We start from the raw sequence: 22,316 nt of genomic DNA on the forward strand, positions 1-22,316 counted from the left end.
CTCCAGCAGGGGAGGACGTCTGACCCATTTAAGGCATCTGTGTTGAAGTTCAGTTGGGTTAAGGAGAGAAGGACAGAAGAAAATAGAAAAAGGCAAAAAAAAAAAAAAAAAAAAAAAAAAACCCAAAAAAACCCCAGCCAAACCAAAAACCAAAAACACTAGGCAGTGGCAAAAAGAGGACTTTAATGAACCGAATATTAACCTCAAAACCAAGTATAATCTACATGAAATCATCACTTTAGGCCAAAAGAAAACCTTTCATGTTGGCGACAGTATCCGTCTCGCCGACTTCAAGCGGCCGACGTGTTACCCCTGTGGTGGGCCCCCTGGGAGTTTGGTGAACATGCCTTATTCTCGGGCTGAGAGACATTTCCCTGAGAAGATGCGCGGGAGGGGAAGGGGGTGATGGCTGGGCACGCTGCACCCCGGGCTCAGAACTTGAGCGGAATGACCGGCCAGTATTTGGGCTGCTTCCTGTCACAGTGCTTGTCGAAGCTCAGCTGCATGGCGGCCTCCATGGCCTGGATCTTGGCGGCGCTGTCCCCGTACAGGCGCTTCATCTCGGCCTGGCGCCGCTCGCCGGGCCTCTCGGAGGGGGGCTCCACCGAGCGCCGGGTGCCGTAGTACAGGCCGTGGTCGGCGTTCACGTAGTCGTCCAGGCGCTGGGCGTCCAGCTGCTGCTGCCGCCCTGAGAAGGAAGGGACACGGGGGACCGGGGTGAGCTCGGGGACGCCCCGTGGCCTGCGCCCGCCGAGCCGTCCATAGGCCGAGGCGACGCCCGCACACCGTCACCCCCGTGGTTAGGGGAACGCACCGGTCGCTCGCCGGGGAGGCAGACGCTGCCGGAAACGGCAAAAAGCCGCCGGGAAGCAGGTCACCCAACACCATCAAACCTCTGCACGGAGCCCCAAAGATCCAGTTCTCTCTCCCTCTGTCACGTTCGCGGCCTGCCCACATCCCGGCCAGCTAGGACCGGCTGGTGCAGCTCGCCTGGTTTCCCACTCCCCCAGGCCAGCAGGGAAACGAAGTGCTTTCTGGCAAGTCCAGGGCTGCAAGAAGTACTACTTCCACCCACAAAGGAGGCGCTGGGGGAAAAAGTACGGATTTTAGGCAAACTGCAAAAGAGCAAGTGCTGGTAACCACAGAATCGCAGCGACGGTCCGCGATCCTTCACACCCGTCCGAAGCACAGGGCACACCAGGCAATGAAGTCAAATGACTCGGCGCTTGCTCGAGGCAACCGGGCCAATCAAGGTCAATTCTGCCAACGGAAGGGAGACCTGACGTCTAATCTTCCTGCTGTGTTCACAGATGTGCAACAGCGCGGGGACCGCCTCGCTATGGGATTTGACTTTCCACTTCACAGGTTAGCTTAGGCTAAATTTCAAGTGATAAAGTGACCTGCTTTTAACCCTACTGATTCTCTTTTCTTTCTCTCTCTCCCTCCCACCTCTCCTACCTTCCTTTCTTTTAAGACCAAGAGTGTGCTCGCAACAAGAGAGTATGAGTTGGGAGTGGGGAAGGCAGAGAGAGAGGGAGAGAGAATCCCAAGCAGGCTCTGCATGGACAGTGCAGAGCAGGATGCGGGACTCGAACTCATGAATCATGAGACCATGACCTGAGCGGAAATCAGGAGTCAGATGTTTCACTGACTGTGCCACCCAGGTGCCCCTGGTCCTACTAATTTAACTGGATTCTTGTAAAGTAAGAAATTAAATTATATTCTCCCCTCTCTTTTTACTAAAATGAGTCCTAATATCAGAACTGTTATTCTTATGTAAACAGAAATAATAAAAACACATCAATGAAACAATGATGCATATGGTAACATTTGGCCCACCGACACATTTTTGTAAGCAACTGTCGCAACTGTCGAGAACAGAGAAACAGACAGTAGAAGGCACCCATCTGGAGCTACTACTGCTACCAAGACAAATGCTACTGAATAAGGAGTGAAGATAGTTGTAGGGGATAAATGATATAAATCATTCTTTCCTTGTTAAAAAAAAAAAAAAGTAGCAGAATAAAACCTTAGTATATAGGAGGGAACCCAAAAGTGAGCAGCAAGATATATCTGTGGCTAGGCAGTCACACTCCTAAGCCCGTTCTTCATAAACATCACCCTGGAGCTGGGGAGAAGGAGTTCTGGAAACTTAGAAACACCATAAAATGCAGACAGTCACTTCTGACGTAGCACATCTGCGGTTTCTTTCTTTTTTCTTTTTTTTTTTTAACGTTTATTTATTTTTGAGACAGAGAGAGACAGAGCATGAACAGGGGAGGGGCAGAGAGAGAGGGAGACACAGAATCGGAAGCAGGCTCCAGGCTCTGAGCTGTCAGCACAGAGCCCGATGCGGGGCTCGAACTCACGGACCGTGAGATCATGACCTGAGCTGAAGTCGGACGCTTAACCGACTGAGCCACCCAGGCGCCCCTGTGCGGTTTATTTCTTATACGAGGAGGTAATCTACGCAGATGCCAGATGACCCTCAAGGAAGTAAATGCAACGTAAGTAACTGTTACCTTATCCACAGAAAAGAGATGCCATTGTCTTACTGTGAAGTGCAGAACTAAACCGAAATATTGGCGTAATGTGCACATGAGTGGGAGGTCAGTAAGCATTTGCTTCTCAGTTTTGGTCTTTCTGTCAAGTCTGAAACACGAGGATGTAAGTGTTCAGCTCTCCCGGGTGTTTAGTCCTGCCCTCCAAGGACTGCGCTTCTGAACGTGTGGCATTTCCACATTAGCCAAGGACAATAGATTCCCTCTGCTACCTATGGGAGCCTTGGGTGAGTTACCAATCCTTGAGCTTGTTTCGTTGTAGGCCCAGAGCAAACAATCCCGTGGGGGGGAGGGGGGTGCTGTGGGGGCCCCAGAGCCTGTGCATCTAGAGGACAGAGATTCCCAGGCCACAGTCCTTTTACTTTCCGATTTGTCCCAGGACTGTAATCAGCTTTCCTGACAGATCTAGTGACACAACAGATGTTCAACTTCCTGTCTAAATCAGAGTCTTTGCGTTTAGAATTTTTAAAAATGTTTTTATTTATGTTTGAGAAGGAGAGGGCACAAGTGAGGGAGCGGCAGAGACAGAGGATCTGAAGCGGGCTTTGCACTGACAGCACAGAGCCCAACGTGGGGCTCAAACTCACGAACCGTGAGATCATGACCTGAGCTGAAGTTGGACGCTTAACCGAGCCACCCAGGCGCTCCGCATTTATAAGTTTTTTTTTTTAACGTTTACTTATTTTTGAGAGAGAGAGAAAGAGACAGCGTGCGAGTGGGGGAGGGGCAGAGAGAGGAGGAGACACAGAATCCAAAGCAGGCTCCAGGCTCTGAGTTGTCAGCAGAGAGCCCGATGCGGGGCTCGAACCCACAAACCATGAGATCATGACCTGAGCCGAAGTCGGAGGCTCAACCGACTGAGCCACCCAGGCGCCCCCGCATTTAATCAACATTTAATCATTTAATTAACACCAGGATCCTCGCTCTCTTAGCAAGCGTGGCTCTCTGCCGCTAGGACATGTGAATTTCACCTTCCTACTTTTGCATCTTTCTCTTTTCCTTACAACTGAACGTGGTTCCAGTTATGGTCCTTTGTGCTTCTCTTCTGACCAAAACTATCTTACAGATAGTAAATCAGCAGAACAATTCTACATCGAGATGTTTTCTCTTATCGTTGACATCTGTAGATGAAACACTGTTAATCCGAACTGACCGCAGCCGCCAAGTCAACATAGCCAGTGCAACTTCCCCAGTTCACACTTGGCACGTGCTCATGGGTCACCATCACAGGGTTTCAGTTAATGAAGCTCATACAGTGTAAAAGAATAAAAAGCACAGCCATTCTCAATTCTCTACGTGTACCTCTTTCCCGTTCAGGTTTCCTTATGAAAATTTGAGGCTCAGGCCTTGTCACCTCTCTGCCTCACAAGAGGCTCAGAGCTTTCCCGGTTTCCAGCATGGCGGGCAGTTGCCCTACAACATAGACCCAAGGGGTGGGAAGCCTGTCCCCTCCACTGACCGGCTAGTGCCAAAACCTGCCCGTGGGAGTCGCGTCTGGGGAAAGGACACTGTCGCCTTCGCACACATCCCCATTCCTAGCCCCGGGAGGACACAACGCCTGACACAAGGTAGGTGCTCAGGAAATGACTGCTGAGAGAAAGCCTGGACACAGGCCATACAGTATTTTTTGTTAACAGCTATTTCTTCCAGATTCTGTTAAAGAAAAATGACGACAACCCAGGGACAGAGAAACGGATGCTCAAATCTCAGCTGGACAGAGCCCCTCTCCCGGAGGTTCCTCAGAGTCTCCATGGCAGAGGCGGGGGGAGACAGGGGCACCAATGAGTTGGGGTCTGATCTTGTTCCTTTACATCTGAGTCACTGTGCCTCTACTTAGTTAAATGATTACAAAAAAAAAAAAAAAAAAAGCCCTAAGTCTAGACTACCAAGGTGAAAATCAGTCCGCTTAAAACCAAATGCACTGAGAGGGGCCAGTCACTGGAAGCCCCAGCTAGCATCTGCAAGTACTTTAGTGTTCACGGACTTCGGGGGCCGAGCAAACCTTAGAATGGAATATACGCGTCTGAAGGCATCGCTCATTCTGTTTTTATTTATTGCTTCCTTCCTCCCTATGAAAGAAAGGATTCTCAGTCACTAGCAGTTTTTCTTCCTGTCAAAACAAGGTGAGGGCTCAACCAGATGGAGAATCATCTGACGGAAGCAGAACATCACACTTCAGACATAACTGAACAGGTGCCTTGTCGTGGAGAAGTTAGTCGTTTTTTTCCTAGAAACAGCTGTGGGACTGCATGTTACCCAGTGCTTTTTCCTTATAGGCTGCTCAGCCATGGGAATTTGTTTGAATAGAAATCAGAGTATCTGTCTAGATTCCAGCTTTAAAACAGGGTTATAGTGGGTTAAACAGCATCCCCTCCAAGTTCACACCTACAAGGAACCTGAGAATATGACCTTCTTCGGAAATAGGGTCTTTGCAGATATAATTGAGGCTCAAGATGGGATCGTACTGGATTAGCGTGGACCCTAAACCCAAGGAAAGTGTCCTTATGAGAGACAGAAAAGGACACACAGAGACATGGGGGGAAACCATGTAAACATGGAGGCAGTTGAACTATGCTCCCACAAGCCAGTGAATGCCAGGAGCTACCAGAGCTGGAAGAAGCAAAGTCCCAGAAACTTCTGGAGGGAGTGTGGTTCTGCTAACGCCTTGGATTCAGACTTCTAGCTTCCAGAACTGTGAGAATAAATTTCTGTTGCTTTAAGCCACCCAATGTATGGTAACTGGTTACAGCAGTCCCAGTAAACGAGTATCACGGTTAATACACACATAGGGTTCAAACAAGAAAAACGGTAACATCCTGTTAAGGAGAAACGCTACTGGATCCCATCTGGGTTCAGGATATCAATCTGTAAATTCGCATGATGTAAATTCGTCCCCCTCAATCTGTAAATTCGCATGAGGTTAGCCAATGTGGACTTAGTCTACAAAGGAAAACAAAATCATGAGAAGGGACTTAGATTTTAGAAGACCGGACACAGGAAAACATGCATTCAGTATTCCATAGATAATTAGCCCAAAGGCAGAACATTTTGGAGGACAAAGCACTAAGATGAGTGTGGGAGAATGTTATTTTTCCTCAGTTTTCTGGGATAAGCAAGGCTTTCTGGTTGTACTCTCTGCTATGCGGCCAGAATTAATGATTTTAGCACAAGTGCGCGAAAGCACAGACTTGATTTATGTCATGAACGACTCATTTCTGGCTTGTCAGCAACACGCCCGGAACACAGGTGCTTGCCAGCAGACCTGGAGCCGTTTCTGATGGGTCTGCACCCTCGCCTCACATCCCTCTCTCCGTGACAAATGAAGTCAGCGAATGATTACCATTTTCACTTTTAGGATAAAAGTGCATTTCCGTCCCTCCCTTCTACTTTTCTGCAGTACGGTGCTCAGTCGGTGTGGTTCCACACTTTAATCTCATCCACTAAAGCACAGCAGCTCGCTAAATCCTGGGCTGTACGTTTCGCCATACGCTCCCGGTTTTCCACAGAAGGGTGGACCAAGGGCGACCGGGATGGGGTTCCAGCTGACTGAAGGTTCGGGACGAAAACTGGCGTGTGAACCTTCCAGCTTCGGTGGACCCAACACGGAGCAGATGTCTCCCGGCAGGTGTCTAAAAGCACCTGGCCCCGTGGTCAGAAGAGCACCTGGTGTGCTAAGAGGGGAGTGGATGTACCCCCCTTTCTTCCTCTCACCATCCCAGCTGACCCCATCCCTCAAAGCCTAGAGCACGCTCTGTTTTCCACCACTTCCCCCGAAGCTTCTCCTCTGACAGCTGACTTCACTGGCTCTACCCCATCACTGCCAAAGTGCCTGCGGACCACACACAGACAGCTCTTCTAGGAATCAGTTTTAGTTTGATTTCGTCTCCTCTTCTCAACTGAGTGTAAGCTCCTTCTGAACGTGTCTCGGTTTTGACCCAGCAGCTACCCAGAAAACACAGGGGATAAGAGCTGGTAGGCTCAAGCCCGAGACAACAGGGGCCGTGTTTGTGTCAGAGGGCCGTCTCCCCCCACTGGGAATAACATTCCCGCATTCTCCTTCTAAGTATTAGGACTATAACCTTGCAGTCTCAATTGGTAGTTATTTATGACTTCAACGGGATACTTTTCTTAACCTAACAATAAGCATTTTTTTCCTAAGAAATAATTGGAAACACAGCTGACCTTCCAAACTCCACAACTGTCTACTTTCCCATAAGCATTGTTATCATTGAAGTTTTGAATAACGGAAGTATCTCGTTAGGAAATGACATCTAACAATCAAAAGTATGTCTGTTCCCACTGCACAGTTCTTTATTTATCCTAATTTTTTGGTTACCATTAAAATGTTAGAGATTATGTGGAAGAGCAGTCATCACAAACAAGAACACGCTCTCCAGCACGAAGGATTTTATTCTAAGAAAATATTAAATAAGACTCAGCTGACGATGATGAATGATAGAACATACATGTTCTCGTGGAAGTGAATACTACTGAAAAACAAAATCTTTCAAGTTTACCTATGCTTTTTCCTGCTAGTGCTATTTCATAAGATTCTGTTCTCTCTAGATGATCCATATTCAAAGCCGAATTAGCCTTTATTGAACGAGTAGCTTCTAGTGGTTCAAAAGAGCAAAGCAAAACAACCGTAACCAAGCATTCACACTACTCAGGTCCCTAATCGCTGTTAAAACACATCCCAACCGTGTATGTAACTAAACTTCCACGAACATTTCTAGTAGAGGGAGGTAATGGGTTGGAAAGCACTGTGGGCATTGACATTACTTACATCTGAATTCAATCCTTTGTTCCTGCTTGAAGGAACACGTGTTCATCCTCCACGCCACCAGAAGCGCTGGCGCAAAGAATCATGCCCGATACTTGCGCTGGTGCAGGGTCGGGCCCTGGCAGCTTGTAAATCTTTAGCAGTCAGATTAGACTCTGACACTGCAGCGTGTTCCCGCCCATGCCAGACAATCTCCAGGTCTTCCGAAGACCTGCTAATATCTTCAGGGCACCCCGGAGGGCATAAAAGCATGGCAGAGACGCTATGGCAAGTAGTTTTCAATCATGCTACAGCTACACATGTAAAAAGCACAAAGCAGCAGCTCCGTGTGTTCAGCGTTGTTATTAGTAATACGGAAGTGCATTCCTTTCTCCACGTATTTTACTATAGTTAAGTTACATCAATGTCCTTGAATGTCCAAGCAAGAATGTCCTTGAAATGCACTAAAAGTTGTATTAATGCCTACTTTGATGAAAACGGTATGAACGACTAGACTGGACATCAAGACTTGAATTCTTTTGCTTTTTAAATATTCTAAACCAATTTAAGAATCTTGAAAAGTGCAGGGTAGAAATATGAATTTTGAAGCCATAAAACATCTTTTATTAAAAATATGCAGAATCTTGGGGCACCTGGGTGGCTCAGTCAGTTAAGCGGCCAACTTCAGCTCAGGTCACGATCTCATGGTTCGTGGGTCCGAGCCCTGCATCGGGCTCTGTGCTGACAGCTCAGAGCCTGGAACCTGCTTTGGATTCTGTGTCTCCCTCTCTCTCTGCCCCTGCCCAGCTCACACTCTGTCTCTGTCTCTCTCAGAAATAAAATAAAAAACATTAAAAAATTTTTTAAAAAAAAATGTGCAGAATCTCAATCAAGCACTAATCAACACAGAGAGCATCACAGTAAAATCAGTATATGGTTAAAGATCCACATTCAAGGATGAGTTATTAGCAACTAACCATAACGACTAACATTTCCCGGGCACTGACTTCGTACCAAGCACAGCTCTAGAACTTTTCTTTTATTGTCCCATTATTTTTTAATTATTTTTAGTATTTTTTTAAATCTCATTTAACCTTCATAACTACCACTCCATTAATGAGGATCTCCACTTCCCGGGTGAGGGGACTGAGGGACAGACTGGTTAGGGCAGGTGACCCGCAAGGCAAGCCCTCCGACGGACAAGTGGCAGAGGTGGGCAGGGCCCCATAATTTGAGCGGTTCCGCCACCGCTTGCCCTGTACAATGTCAGGTTAAAGATGAAGGTTGTACGGGTTTTCATAACATTCCCTTTTTTATCGGTCTGCTATCTAGATCACAGTAAAACAGATATATACCAGTTTCTTCATAGAGATGGTGAGACCTGTGCCCTTCACTTCATGTCCCCTTGCAGAAGAAAATTCTCACAGAGGCAGGGGGGCTGTATTAGTTCCCTAGGGCTGCTGTAACTAACAAAGCACTGCAAACAGGTGGCTTGGAACGACAGAAATTTCTCGTCTCACAGATCTGGACGCTAGAAATCTGAGATTAAGGTGTGGGCAGGGCTGTGACCCCTCTGAAGGCGCTAGGGAAGATCCATTCTAGGCCTTTCTCCTAGCTTCCAGTGGCAGAGCTCCTGTCTTCACATGGCCTTCTCTTGGGGTGCATGTGTATCTCTGTGTCCGAATGCCTCCCTTTTAATAAGGACCCAGTCATAAGTGGATCAGGGCCACCCTAAAGACCTCATTTTCACTTGATCACCTCTGTAAAGACCCTATGTCCAAAGAAGGTCACATCCTGAGGTGGGGTGGCATCGGGGGAGGTTAGGACTCCAACCAATCTTTTTTTTTTTTTTTTTAGGGAACACAAGTCAACCCATAATAGTGATGATGATAGTATAAAATCTGGAGGTTTGAAGTAAACTCCGCAGATTTAGGAATAATATAAAACAAGATATGAAGTTCATCAAGTTTATAAACGATTCAAAGCCTCACTCACTTTGTAGAATGTCCCACACAAGCAGAGCAAGTTTAGCATTCTGTGGGATATTTGAAAACCTCTGATTTAAGGCTCATAATTAATACTAAAACACCTCATTCATTCATTCAAAACAATATTAAGCACCAGGCACGACTTAGCAGGTAACTCCCGTGACATTTTGTTTAACTTACCTAGACCCCTACCTGACCAAGGTGAGAGGGACGGGGGCGGTTCATGGCCATATCTGTGCCTGAGCTGTTTATGCTGGAAAGACACACTTTGTTACTGTATCTTCATTACACTCACAACTATTTTCTATTGAATAACTATGTACTGAGTTTACTTTAGATCAGCAGATAATTCTAAACGGCCTTTTAGATGACTGGGGTTTGCAGCCGTCCTTAATTAGAACTTCTATCATAAAAGTGTCAACCTTTGGTGAGAAAAACACCTTACTCTACTCTCTGGTAAAGACAAAGAAAGAAATCCCATATCCATCATATTTTCTTTTCAAAGAGCTGTAAAAAAGAGCATTCCAACCAAATGTGGACATGCTTGAACACCTCCTCTCCTTCATCGTTGTATACTTTCAAATTAGAGTAATGGTTATTTCGTATGTATTTTGTCTAAAAGGTAAAATTTATTTCTGAAGATGAAGGAAAGAAATGTATTTAATGTAAAATAGAAAGTAGTGTTTTAAAAATACTTGTTTGGGTATACTTTTTATTTTTTATTTGAGAGAGAGAGAGACAGCGAGCGAGCGAGCGAGAGAGAGAGAGAGTGGGAGAATCTTAAGCAGTCTCCATGCTCAGCTCGGAGCCTGATGAAGGGCTTGATCTCACAAACTGCGATCATGACCTGGGCTGAAATCAAGAGTCGGACACTTAACCTACTGAGCCACCGGGTGCCCCTAAAAAGTCCTGTATTAAAACGCCTCCTCGGAGTGACAGAGCTGAGGCGGGACTGGATGCGGAATAGCATGAACTTAAAAATAACACCCAGGGCAGACCATGCAAAAGGCAGGGCGCGGAAGGAAGCACGCGGGGCCAGGCGCACACTTACGTCGCTCCTCCCGGTGCCGCTCGGTCTCTGCGAAGTACTGGCGCAGCTCCTCGGTGATCTCCATGTTGCTCAGGTCGCACTCCACACCCCCGTCCGACTCGCTGTCCGCCTCCTCCTCTGCGGGCCGAGCCCGCTCTTCTGTCGCGCAGGCCCGCGGACGCTGCCCGGACCTTCTAGTATGTGAGTGGCCGCGGCGTGAGTCCGGAGGGGCCGGGGGGCGGTCACGAGAGGACCAAGGAGACCCGGCCTTGTCAGTGTAAGAGCTTCTGGGGAGAGCCGCAGGAGGGAAGAACCACGGGCCGGTGAGGTAAGACTCCACGGCCTTCCTGTAGGCATTATGGTGGCTTCGCATCCAGGCCATCGCCTGATGGTAGTGTCGCCAGTATCTTGCGTATACGGGATGAGAAGACCAAGGCTCCGTAGTTTTCCAGGCTGCCGCCTGCGAAATAAAGGGAGGTGGAGAACCGTCGAATGTTTGACTAAACCACAAGTATCCACCGGGTGTCTACTAAATACCTACTCTGCATCTACTCTGGTGCTACTCCTGCACCAGAGGACGCAGGACGGCCCACGCCCACAGGAGACACCAAGTGTATGCACACGTGCTCTCACGTGTGCACAGGACAATGAGTTTAAGGTTACGGCCATGATAAAGTGGGGACAGAGGCTACTAATTATCATCATTAGATAAGACGCAGGGAGAGATGAGGAAGTCGACCATCTTGGGCCTCTCTACCCGCTGTAACTAAGCGACGGGTTCCACCAACCGCACGCACTAACGAGCAGGACCTTCTCCGGTCCTGCCCTCTCTGCTCCCTAAACACCTGCCGGCCTGGCTCACTCCTCGGTGCCCGGACAAAAGAGGTCTAGCAGCCTACCCAATGGTGCCTTCGAGTTTTCCGCTGTATTTGTTTCTTTGGTCTTCTCCCTCATAGACTGAGAACACCAAGACTCTAAAGACTAAATTGTACCCTTTTCTTTATGAGTTAAACAAAACAAAACCTTACCATTGCTGCCATCTGTGATGGTGGAAGACCAAATGGGCACTGAATCTAGGAAAGAACAAACACAGTTCAAACGTGTGGTCAGTACACGTGGGAGATATTCGTGGCTATTTCATGGTTTGTAAAGCAGCCCCTCAGAGGCTGCCTCCTCTCAGTACTGTGCCTCATCTTACCGCAACACACACTATGGGGCCCCGGCACATGGGTTATGGCCTTGTGGGCTGAAAAGGAGGGCTCCCCTTAGGTCCGATTAAGTAGCTCAAAGGACACTGCATTTTTCAAACATTTGTTTACCCGGTGAAAGACTGGAGAGAACCATATAGTTCACAGCCAGTGCATATACAAAAAACATCAATATAGAACATGAATTAACAACACGTAACTATTACTGACTTCATTTCCTAATCCTTAACTCATGCCGATGCCTGTTTAAATTAACCCTAGATGATCCCACAGTTTGGACAGAATACCTCTCGCCAACTCCCTGGAAACCACCGTTGGCTCTTGCCTCTGACCTGGGACTTGGAGAAGCCTCTCCAAATGAGATCTCTCTCCAGTGTGGGTTGGGCCCTGGGCTTTAAGCCCCCAGATGAGCCTTGATTTGGTTTCGATTGTGACAAGCATCTCTCAGTGTGGTGTGACACCACACTGTCCCTGCCTGGCCACTGTGCCTGTCTTTGTAGCAGCAACTGTTCCATGAGACCCTCCGGCAAGTGACTGCACAGAATGCCTTTGCTCAACAGCCTTGCTCTGCCAGGATTTACTGCTTTTGCCCCTTCCCAACTGCTTCTGATTTACTGATGTGGCAGAGGATACCTAAAGGTAAAGTTTAATCTGCAGCTGTACCTTTTAGAACTGATTTAAAACAGTTATTTTTTTCCATTCCTGTTCAAGAGTTCAGAGCTACTAAAATGCCAGCATGCATGAGAATGTATTTAAATAAAAAAAGAGGGGGCGGCGCCCGGGTAGCTCAGTCGGTTAGGTGTCCGACTTCGGCTCAGGTCACGATCCCACAGTTCGTGAGTCCAAGCCCCGGCGTCAGGCTCTGTGCTGACATCTCAGAGCCTGGAGCCTGCTTCGGATTCTGTGTCTCCCTCTCTCTCTGTCCTTCCCCCGCTCACACTGTTTCTCAAAAAAGGAATAAATGTCAAAAATTAAAAAAAACAAAAAACAGAAATAATATCCTAAGACGCATGAGAATTTAAGCATCTGTGAGAGGAAATCACTAACAACGCAATGCTGGGCAAACAGCACTTGGGTTTCGAAACTCTGGGACATCAGATACTGAAGGAGGCCTGTTTTTCCTCCTTCACTTAATTAGAGGGTGGAATTTAAAAATCTCTAAGCCTTAAGCAATAAACTTGACTTCTGTTGTAATCTCTATCAAATGTTTTGCTATGGTTAATGTGGAAAATTGAGATATTACATTGACCCTATCTTTTAAGATCTGGCCTGAAGAGAACCATTCACTTTTTTAAATACACTAAGCTTTCAAACAGGCGATTTCTAAGAGGGTTGACACGATCTTCTGTAAATTTATCAGGAACATAGCCTGCACTTCCTGTTCCCTGTTCTGAATTCAGGAATACACACACATGCAGTGCGTGTAAACTGGGAGAAAGCTAACCAATGCAGTGAAAATATAAGTGTACATTAAGTCCACGTTACTTTAAAACCGTAAAGGTTTAAGACATAAATAAATAACTGAAGGTTTAAAACATGAGCACTTATCTGAAAAGCTGGCTAACTCCCGCGTGCTTTACAAGCTACTGAAGAAATGTAAAAGCCGATACAACGAAGGGGTTAACCACGCAGAGAAGTGGCACTGGCACAAATGAAATCACAGTGGAAATCGCTGGAGCGCCAAGCTGTAAGGTGCAGCCTGTGAGTGGCTAATTCCTTCCAGCTGGGTTTCATATTTAGCTCACTGAAATCTGAACACTTTCCTGAGAGCCCGCAGCACGTAATGCCATTGCAGTGAACTCCACGTGTGTCTTCAGCAAATTTGTTTTAGAGATTAACAAGTAGCATAGGAATTAAATTTGAAAAATCTAGGAGGCATCTGCGTGTCTTCTGGAAATGAAGAGTTTTGAATCCCGACTTCTGTGCCTCAAAAAATGTACTTAGAACCAGATCAGCGGAAGTATTAATTATCCCAAACTGGGAAGTGTGACAGCCTCAGATATGCAAGAAAGGTTATTGTGATTGAACACTACAGCAGACCTCAGGAAATCCCGTTTTGATTTGTACGTGGGAAAATCCAGCCTGGCTCTAAAATAGGACCAGGGGCACCTGGATGGCTCAGTCGGTTAAGCATCTGACTTCGGCTCAGGTCACGATCTCACAGTCATGAGTTTGAGCCCCGCATCGGGCTCTATGCTGACAGCTCGGAGCTTGGAGCCTGCCTCGGATTCTGTGTCTCCCTCTCTCTCTGCCCCTCTCCAGCTTGCGTTCTGTCTCTTTCCCAAGAATAATAAATAAACATTCAAAAAAAATTTGTTTTAAAGTAATAGTGCCAGTATTCTGAAAATGTCCAAGATGGCTTTATGAGAGGCAACTCTGTCACCACTTTTATTCTGACCGTGCTTTCTGCAACGTTTTGGCCGCTGGGACACTTACAGTCAAACCTGCTGCCGTCCTCTGGCAAGTTGAGTCCTGGAGCTGGAGGGCACGTATGCTCGTTCACCCTTAGCTTATCACTCTCCCTCCTCAAATTCCAAAACCTATGTTTCATAGATTCTTTTACCTTTTCAGTATTTTCAGATTCCTAAAATCCTTCAGATATTCAGTTAAAAACAGTTCCTGAGACTGTCTGACAAATTAAGGAAACTCCCAGAAATCAAATAAAAGAAAGTACAGGAAAACATGGCCAAAGGAAGAGCGGCTTGCAAGGAGCTTTAGAATTATTGGCTTGCTCTTGCCAACATGACACTTGGTATTTTACGCCTGCAACTTTTTTCTGTGAAGGGTCAAATAGTAAATATTTTGGGCTTGTAGGCCACATACAGTCTCTGTCACACATTCTTCATATTCTTTTTAAAACTTATAAAAAAAAAAAAAAACCCAAACCCAACCCTTTGAAAATGCAAACCCCATTCTTAGCTCCCGGGCAGTACAAAGAGCAGGCTGTGGGCCACCCCTCGCTGGCCCTGTGGTTTGTGAATGTCATGCAGCCACATCGACTCCGCTCTTGCACGTGGAGTGCCCTCACTGCTGCTCGTTCTTGGCTTAGCGACCCCTGGAGGGACTCTGGGATTCTCACTCACCTAGTAAATGAGGAGGCTTGGAGGAAGACTAGTAAGCCAGACACATGTGACGATGACCACCAGCAGTCCTGGTGACCAGCTCCTACTATCTGGAACAAAAGACTCGTCTCCACGACGAAATAAGGAACCTGGACCGTTTCTTAAAGATCGATATAGACATTTAAAGACTTAATTAAAAGAACAAACTCCTGCGATCAACAGGGCTTAGAATGCACATGGAGTGCTGTGTTTTCTGGCGGAGACCCTGGCAACGGCCACGGGCCAGACAGCAAGCCAAGGAAGGGAAGCCGGAGGTTCCCGGAGTCTCTTCCTTGGAAGAAAGAATACACAGCCTTCCCTGCAAAGTGTATCAGTTGGTTCCGAAGGGAAGGTGAGAACCTTCTCTACAAACGGGTCCTGTGAACTCTTTCAAACTGGCTACCCTTTGCACACAGAGAACTCAAGGACCTAACAAAATGCCTGGGTTTCTGGAAAGCCAACCTGAAACGAATTTCTGGACATGACAGCAACACCTGTCCAAAGAAAAGCAAGCTTCTGACCACAGATTTAGATGCCTTTCAGTTGCCTTTATCTTTCGTTCCCCACCTCTTTGGGAGTGTCTCCTACTCTCTTATGGCACACGTCTTCCTGGACTGAACAGCAGCTTTTCTCCTAAGGGGATGGTGGAGCTGAAAGAAAAGAGAATGGCGATGTCAGGGCAGGCCGGGTTCCACGGTACCACCGACCCCGCAGCCCTCCCCAGCGAGCACAATGGCATCATAGTCACCACCCAGCTGAGCCCAAGCGAGTACAGAGACCGAATTCATGGTCTGTCCTCAGCCACCAGAGGAGGAAGGGAAAAAACAGCGCTGAGGTCATTCACGAAACGCTGCCGTGCCCTGGGTCTCGAACCGTAGATTTTCCCATACAGCTTTTCTTAGAAAATGCACTCGTTCTTCAATGAATATGCTTATCCTGGAGATGTATGTATGTATGGATTTAGGAGCTGTATTTTCAAATGCGTCAATATACAGGAGGGTAACAGACAAGAGCTTTGTTGTTTTCAATGAGAAAAATCCAACGATTTCCGTGAAGTTATTAAGAACCTCCACAAACACGTAATGCGGCTTTGTCAAAAGGTAGTAATGTCACACATGTTCTTTTAACAGCACATTTATGTTCCTATAAATATAGGATATGGGAGGTGTCATCCCAACCAATAAAATAAAAACACAAATTCCCCCCAAACGATAATGTACACTCTGCAACTGGATTTTCCTCTCTAGCCTCCTTTTCCAAAAGAATTCTGAAAATTAAACACCTGAAAACTCACCTGCTTTGATTTGTTTGCTTCGAAACCCATCGAGCCAATCATTAAGTTATGCTGGCTAAAGGCCCTGGAGTCAAACCTTTCTGATAAGGCTCCCAGCGATGTGGCTCTCTGAACCAACCAGATACTCTGGCGGATCGAATTGAGGCCTCCGGTATATGTTTCAGGGTAGAAGGGGGTCCGCTGGAGACCGTGCAGAATAAACGAAGGCACAATGAGAAATGTAAGTGACATAAATTGGGTCGTGTGATTCTAAGGAATTTCTGGATATGCAGTAATAACCCTCTCAGAGAAGGTATCTTCCAATAATGCTTGTACTAGTAGGAACTTCCTCAGCTAAGATAATAAAAGGAGGGTTTCTGACAGCACTGCTTCCTGCCCCCCACCCCCAGCTGCCTGAGGGCAATGTCAATCCCTTGATGCCCTCGTGGGCTCCCTCCTGTGTCTTCGCGTGGTCCCTGCGGGTATTGTGGACATCAAAGATGGCTGAAGGGATGCCCGAGTGGCTCAGTCGAATTTTGGCTCAGGTCACCATCTCACGGTTCGTGGGTTCGAGCCCCGCGTCAGGCTCCGCGCTGGCAGCTCGGAGCCTGGAGCCTGCTTCGGATTCTGTGTCTCCTTCTCTCTCTCTGCCCCTCCCCTGCTCACACACTCTCTCTCAAAAATAAACAAACATTAAACAAACAAACAAAAAGATGGCTCAAGACTGAATGGCCTTCTCCCACCCTCAGGAGTCCAAGCTCGTCTTGGCCGCACAAAGGCCTCCTACAAGGGCACTTGCTACTGAGTTCAGAAAGCCCGCATCTGTCTATAACGACTATCGTTAAAACTGATGGGTGAGGGAGCCAAAAAAGTTTTACTTCCTTCTCAACCCTTCAACCCCAAACCCCAATTTCCTCTCTTCTGGGTGATGCAGTTAGAAGTAATGTCACAAAGGAAGGTGCAGCACGGGGATGGACAGAGACTGAAAGGATGCAGTTAGGCGTTCTTTAAACAACAAAAACGAAAACAAATAACATTCCACCCACAAATGGCACTGTTTAACTTGTCAGCCGGGTGATGGATTTGTGAGTGGATTTATTTGCAAGTTCCCCAAATCCCCATGTGGCTAACAGCAGAATCTTAAGTGAACTATGAGGCCACTCAAAGTTACTCTTACTCATGAACACAACAGCCAATAGGAGTGTTGAAAACTGGGGTAACTAAGGAGGACAGAAGAGTAATACAGCCCAAACGGGGAAACAGTAAGTTCCCCACACTGCAAGTGTATCCCTCACAGTTCAGAGCATACCAGCAAAAGCCATGACTAGTTTAAAGTGGTTAAGACCACCAGGAGATTTCAGGAGCTTTATTTCAAGTTTGACTTGTATAAACACATACACAGTAATTCCATTTAATCGCTGTCTTTTCTGAATTTATATGCCACTGACTATGCCCCACTTATTTAAACAATTACTTGTAGGCATGGATTCTGCAAGCTCTTTCTTTTAAATGTCCTATTTTCCTTCTGGCATAAAAACCAGAGCTGTATTTCCCTGCCTTTGGATGCTAGTGCGATTGTTGTTTCCTGATAATAGCCTCTCCTCCTCCTCCTCCCTCCCTAAAGAAACTGAGTAGTCACTCAAATAATTGTAAAGTTCCAAATCTTTTCAGGAAGCAGACGTTTAAATACATTAATATGTTTAATATGCTTTTGGGTTTTTTTTTGAGAGAGAGAGCACATGCCCGTGTGTGCGGCAGGCATATGAGAGGGGGAGGGGCAGAGAGAGAGAGAAAGAGAGAGAGGATCCCAAGCAGTATCTGTACTGTCAGCGCAGAGCTGGACACGGAGCGCCAGCTCACGAATCACGTGAGATCATGACCTGAGCCGAAATCCAGAGCTGGACACTTAACTGACTGAGCCACCCAGGCGCCCCACGTTAGTAGGTTTTCAAAAATATTTGCATCTGATCTTTGATCAACGGCGGTTATGCTGTTTTCTCACTTGTCCAACTGTTCTATGGCTGGATTTCCTATCGGAGGGAAGGAGCTCCAAGAGTTTTGCACTGAGTTTGTAATCCCTCCAGCCTCCACTCTGGCTGTAATTGTTCAATTCCACTCTGCCCCCCCCCCCCATCCTGCTCATCTCACCCCACCCTTAAATGCTGGATCCTAAAAAACAAAGTAATCCTTCACTGTCTGTCAGTTTTAGAATGAAAATGTCTCTCTGGAGCTTTCATTTGTGTACTTTCCCAGGGCAGCAACAAACAGAGATCTGAACTCCGTACTGTGAACCTGCCTTTGATTATACCCATCCCAAGTTACTAACCAACGATCTTTAAAAATATACGGTATCTGTTTGCATTGCCATCCCCGGGGGGCTGTTATAAACTGTATTATAGACGTCGTATTGGTAAAGGTTATCTCCACCGCACAAATCACGGTAACCGTGAGTGAATAAGCCCAGAAGTGTTACTAATCTTTAGTCTAGACTTTCGAGTAATGTTGTTCTGACTTCAGGTGCAAAACAGCTGAATACAGAACCTAGCCTATGAAACGACTTTAAAAATCATTCCTGAAAACGATAAAATTATCTGTTCAGAACCATGTGATCTGTACTAAGGGACTCCCATGATTTCAGAGGTAAAAGCTACTTCGTTGGTCCCTGGTTCAGCTCCACTCAGCTACTGAGGAAGAAAAGTGGGCAGGCATTCTCCCCTTTCACCGATAAGGCCCTTTAAAGACTACCGGTGCCAAATGTTCTCCAGGTAACTTCCACCAAACTTTAGGACTTCCCACAGAGGTCAAAGTGTGAGGTAAAAGAAAGAAAACGCCAAGTTTTGAGCGGACGGGCCAATATTCCGGACATCCCTCCAAGGATGAGGCTGCCCTGGGCTGCACGGCCCAAGTCCGAATTCACTTTCCAGACTTTTACTCGGCACCCCGGAATCACGTGGGCGAGCTTCACTAGAAACACCGATGCCCGGGCCCCACTTCTAGACACTCGAATTCGAATGGTCTGGGATGGGGGCCCGGGCATCCGAATTCTTAAAAGTCTTCCGCCGATTCCGAAGCGCGGCAGAGCTGAGTCTCTGGAACCGGTTCTCTGTCACCACTGAACCGGCAATGATTTAGGAATCTCACGGGCCCCGCGGGTCGATGCTAATTACGACAACGGGACAGCCAAGCCCTCGGCTCTCCCGGCATCAGAAGAAGCCAGGCTCCGGGGCCTCCAGGCTCCTCCCTCACTCCCCAAAGGAAACCCAGTAGTCCCCGGAGTCACCTCGTGGGCTCGCAGCTTGCTGATCTCGGGCGGTGGGCGAACATGGACCTATTTCCTGTGAGGAGACCGAACGGGTGCGGGCGGGAGGGGCTGTTGCCCGGGAGACCAGAAATGCACTTCCGGCGCGGATCACGTGAGGCGCGCCACCGGAAGTCCCGGGCCCGCCGCCGCCGCCGCCACGTCCGCGCTGCGTTCTACGCCACGTGGGGAACTGTCGCGAGATGAGGCTCCGCCTCCCGGGGCGGAGCGTCGGGATGGCTGGCGACGGGCAGGGGGCGGGACGGCTGTACCTGCGCCGACCGGTGTGGCGGGGCCGGAAGGGGAGGGTCGTTTCTGCACCCCTTTTGTCCCCGCGCCACTTCCTTGACTTTCGGCTTTTCGCCCTTCTCTCAGCTCCGTCGTCTCCCCACTCCTGTCCTTAGATAGCCTTTCCTCTTTTTTGAAAAACTAGAACGGCTAGAGGTCGTGGCCCAGGAGGACGCGCCCAGCTTTTGGAAATAGCCACCGAAATCTAGTCCGACTGCGATTCTAGCATTTAGCTTATCAACCTTCCGAGCCTCGGGTTCTTGCCCATAAGATGCGAATAATCCCTCGTGCCCAGTGCCTGGTGCTATATAGCAGACCAGAATTAGTACACATTAACCTGATTTGCATCACAGTCATTGTCAGCGACACCTGCCCTGTTAGCAGCGCAGGGGGACTCATGAATAACCGAGCAAAACCCACTGGGGTAATTTGGAAAACCACGGCAAGAACCCTAAAAGGGGAATAATTCGTCCCGGAATTTTCACTTCTGGGAATTTATTCCGAGGAAAAACAGACGTTAAGCCAGATGTTCATTGCAGAATTATTTTTAAAAGTGAAAACCAAACAACTATAAATACCTTAATAAGAGGAGATACCTCAGTCAGTGAGACTCTACCCATGGCGAGGATGTTATTACCACGTTATTCCTGTACCACAGAAGAATCGCACAGTATGGAAGATTAACAAATAGGTACTGGATGCCTACTATGTGTGAGGTATTATTCTACATCTGCGCGGTCCATCGAAGTCACTAGACACACGTGGCTGTTGAGAGCTTGCAATGTGGTAGTCTGAACTGAGGTATGCCGTAAGGGTAGATCACAGTGGATTTTGAAGATTTATCATGAGACAAAGAATGTAGAATATCTCATTTTACTAATAATAACATGTTAGGGAAGGACTGTTGAGATAAAAGGAGGTTAAAATTAATTGCACCTTTGTTTTTTTACTTTGTTAATGTGACTGCTAGAACGTTTAAAATTTTTTATTTATTTTTGAGAGAGAAAGAACGCGAGCAGGGTAAGGGCAGAGAGAGAGAGGGAGACAGAGAATGCCAAGCAGGAGCTAGACGCGGGGCTCAAGCTCAAAACGGTGCGATCTGGACCTGAGAGAAAATCAAGAGTCTGAGGATTAACCGAGGGGGTCACCCGGGCGCCCCACTGCTAGAACATTTGAAATGATCTGTGTCCTATGCGTCATATGTTTATATATTTCTATTGAACAACGGTATTCTATTTACCAGATATACAGTGGTGAACAAGACAGGTTTTGACCTCATAAAAGTAACACTATTGAGTGGGGTATAGACAATAAACAGATAAATAATGTCATTGTGTATCTCAGTTCAGTGACAAGCATAAAGCAGGATAAGGGCCAGAAAGGGTGTATATATTGAGGGGAGTTATTTTAGATGGGATTCTTCCTCCCCTGTTCAGAAAATGGATGTGGGAGGAGTGAGGTGTGTATAGATAGAATGGGAAGGGGGATGGCAGGAGGGTGGTGTCTTCCGGGCAAAGTCAGATATGGATTGAGGCTGATAGATCGGTTGGGCCTGCTGGAATCTCTGCCTTAGGGAAGAAACCACATCGGGACAGGAAGAAAAGAGAGAAGAGGGGTAAGATACCGGAGAGAAAGAGCTCAGGGGGCCCCTGGGAAGGGCAGAACAGAGCAGGCCTCCAGTGGGCAAGTCTCGGGCAGGTAGTGGAGAAGTAGGACCACATATGCTATAGCGCTGGGGGTGTGTGAGTATATATACATAATGAGTAGATTATGCTACTAAATAGGATAGTACTTTGGCTGCTGCCACAGAGACCCAGAAGGAGACCCTTGAAAATGTATTGCTGTCTCTCTGGGTGTAAGGTGTTCGGAGCAGTTAAGGGAGACGCATGGGACCAGGGACTCCAATTTCACCCGTCTTGGAGCGCCCCACTCCCTGGTTTGTTGCCTCGGCCCACATGGCCAAGTTCCCACTGTGCCTCTCTTCCAGCCAGTGGGAAGGAGGGGAGGGGAAGCTGGGGCAGCCCCCTTCCCTCTAAGGTAGGGTTTTCCGCCTGCGCGCGATTCCTATTTGGGGCTGGACAGCTCTGTGTTTTTTTTTTTGAGGCTCTCTTGAGCATTGTAGGATTCTAGTAGCATCCTCGGCCTTTACCCACCAGATGACAGTAGCATCCCCCAGTAGGACAACCAAGAATGTCTCCAGACGTTGTCAAATGTCCCCTGGAGGGCAAAGTCACCCTTGGACGAGAACCCTTGCTTTAAGTGTCCTACTACCTGGAGGGTACTCACAACACTTCCGCTCGAATCTCACTGGTGGCCAGAAATTCATCATCCAGCCACCCTGAGGGCAAAGGCGTCTTGGAATTGTCTGCTGGCCAGGTGTCCAGCTAAAAGTTCGCGAAAGGAGGCAACAAGATGCTAGAAGATTCTCCTGCCCCCGTGTTGCCGCAGGGGATGGAAACCCCGCAGCTGACTGAAGACACGACCCTGTTGTTTTCATCTTCCAGACTGCGTTTTAGTCATTCTTCGTGAAAAAAAACAAAACAAAACAAAAAACGTTTATTTATTTTTGAGAGAGAGAGTATGTGCAAGGTGGAGGAGGGACAGAGAGAGGGAGACAGAGGGTCCAAAGCAGGCCTTGCACTGACAGCAGAAAGTCCGATGCAGGGCTCAGACTCACTCACGTGAGATCGTGACCCGAGCTCAAGTCAGACGCTTAATTGGCTGAGACACTCAGGCGCCCCTAGTCATTATTCATTTTTTTTAAAGTTTATTATTTTTTTTTTTAATTTTTTTAATTTTATTTTTTG

General features: G+C 47.4%; 1 protein-coding gene across 3 annotated transcripts; it reads right to left on the reverse strand.

Moving 5' to 3' along the window:
* Window positions 1–147: 147 nt before the first annotated feature.
* GEMIN8 (gem nuclear organelle associated protein 8) lies at window positions 148–19,308 on the reverse strand. Of its 3 annotated transcripts, none has more exons than XM_049643458.1 (5): window positions 19,204–19,308; window positions 15,218–15,300; window positions 11,370–11,414; window positions 10,363–10,801; window positions 148–688 (listed from the first exon to the last, which is right to left on the reverse strand). In XM_049643458.1, exons 3-5 carry the CDS (start codon window positions 11,379–11,381, stop codon window positions 432–434), a joined length of 708 nt encoding a protein of 235 aa, XP_049499415.1. In that variant the 5' UTR covers window positions 11,382–11,414; window positions 15,218–15,300; window positions 19,204–19,308; the 3' UTR covers window positions 148–431. The 3 variants fall into 3 exon arrangements, with proteins under 3 accessions (XP_049499415.1, XP_049499417.1, XP_049499416.1); XM_049643460.1 differs by having other exon boundaries at window positions 15,218–16,124; window positions 19,204–19,293; XM_049643459.1 differs by lacking the exon at window positions 19,204–19,308 and adding an exon at window positions 15,945–19,174.
* Window positions 19,309–22,316: the final 3,008 nt, after the last annotated feature.

This window comes from Panthera uncia, chromosome X (assembly GCF_023721935.1).
Source record: "Panthera uncia isolate 11264 chromosome X, Puncia_PCG_1.0, whole genome shotgun sequence".
NCBI lineage: Eukaryota > Metazoa > Chordata > Mammalia > Carnivora > Felidae > Panthera > Panthera uncia.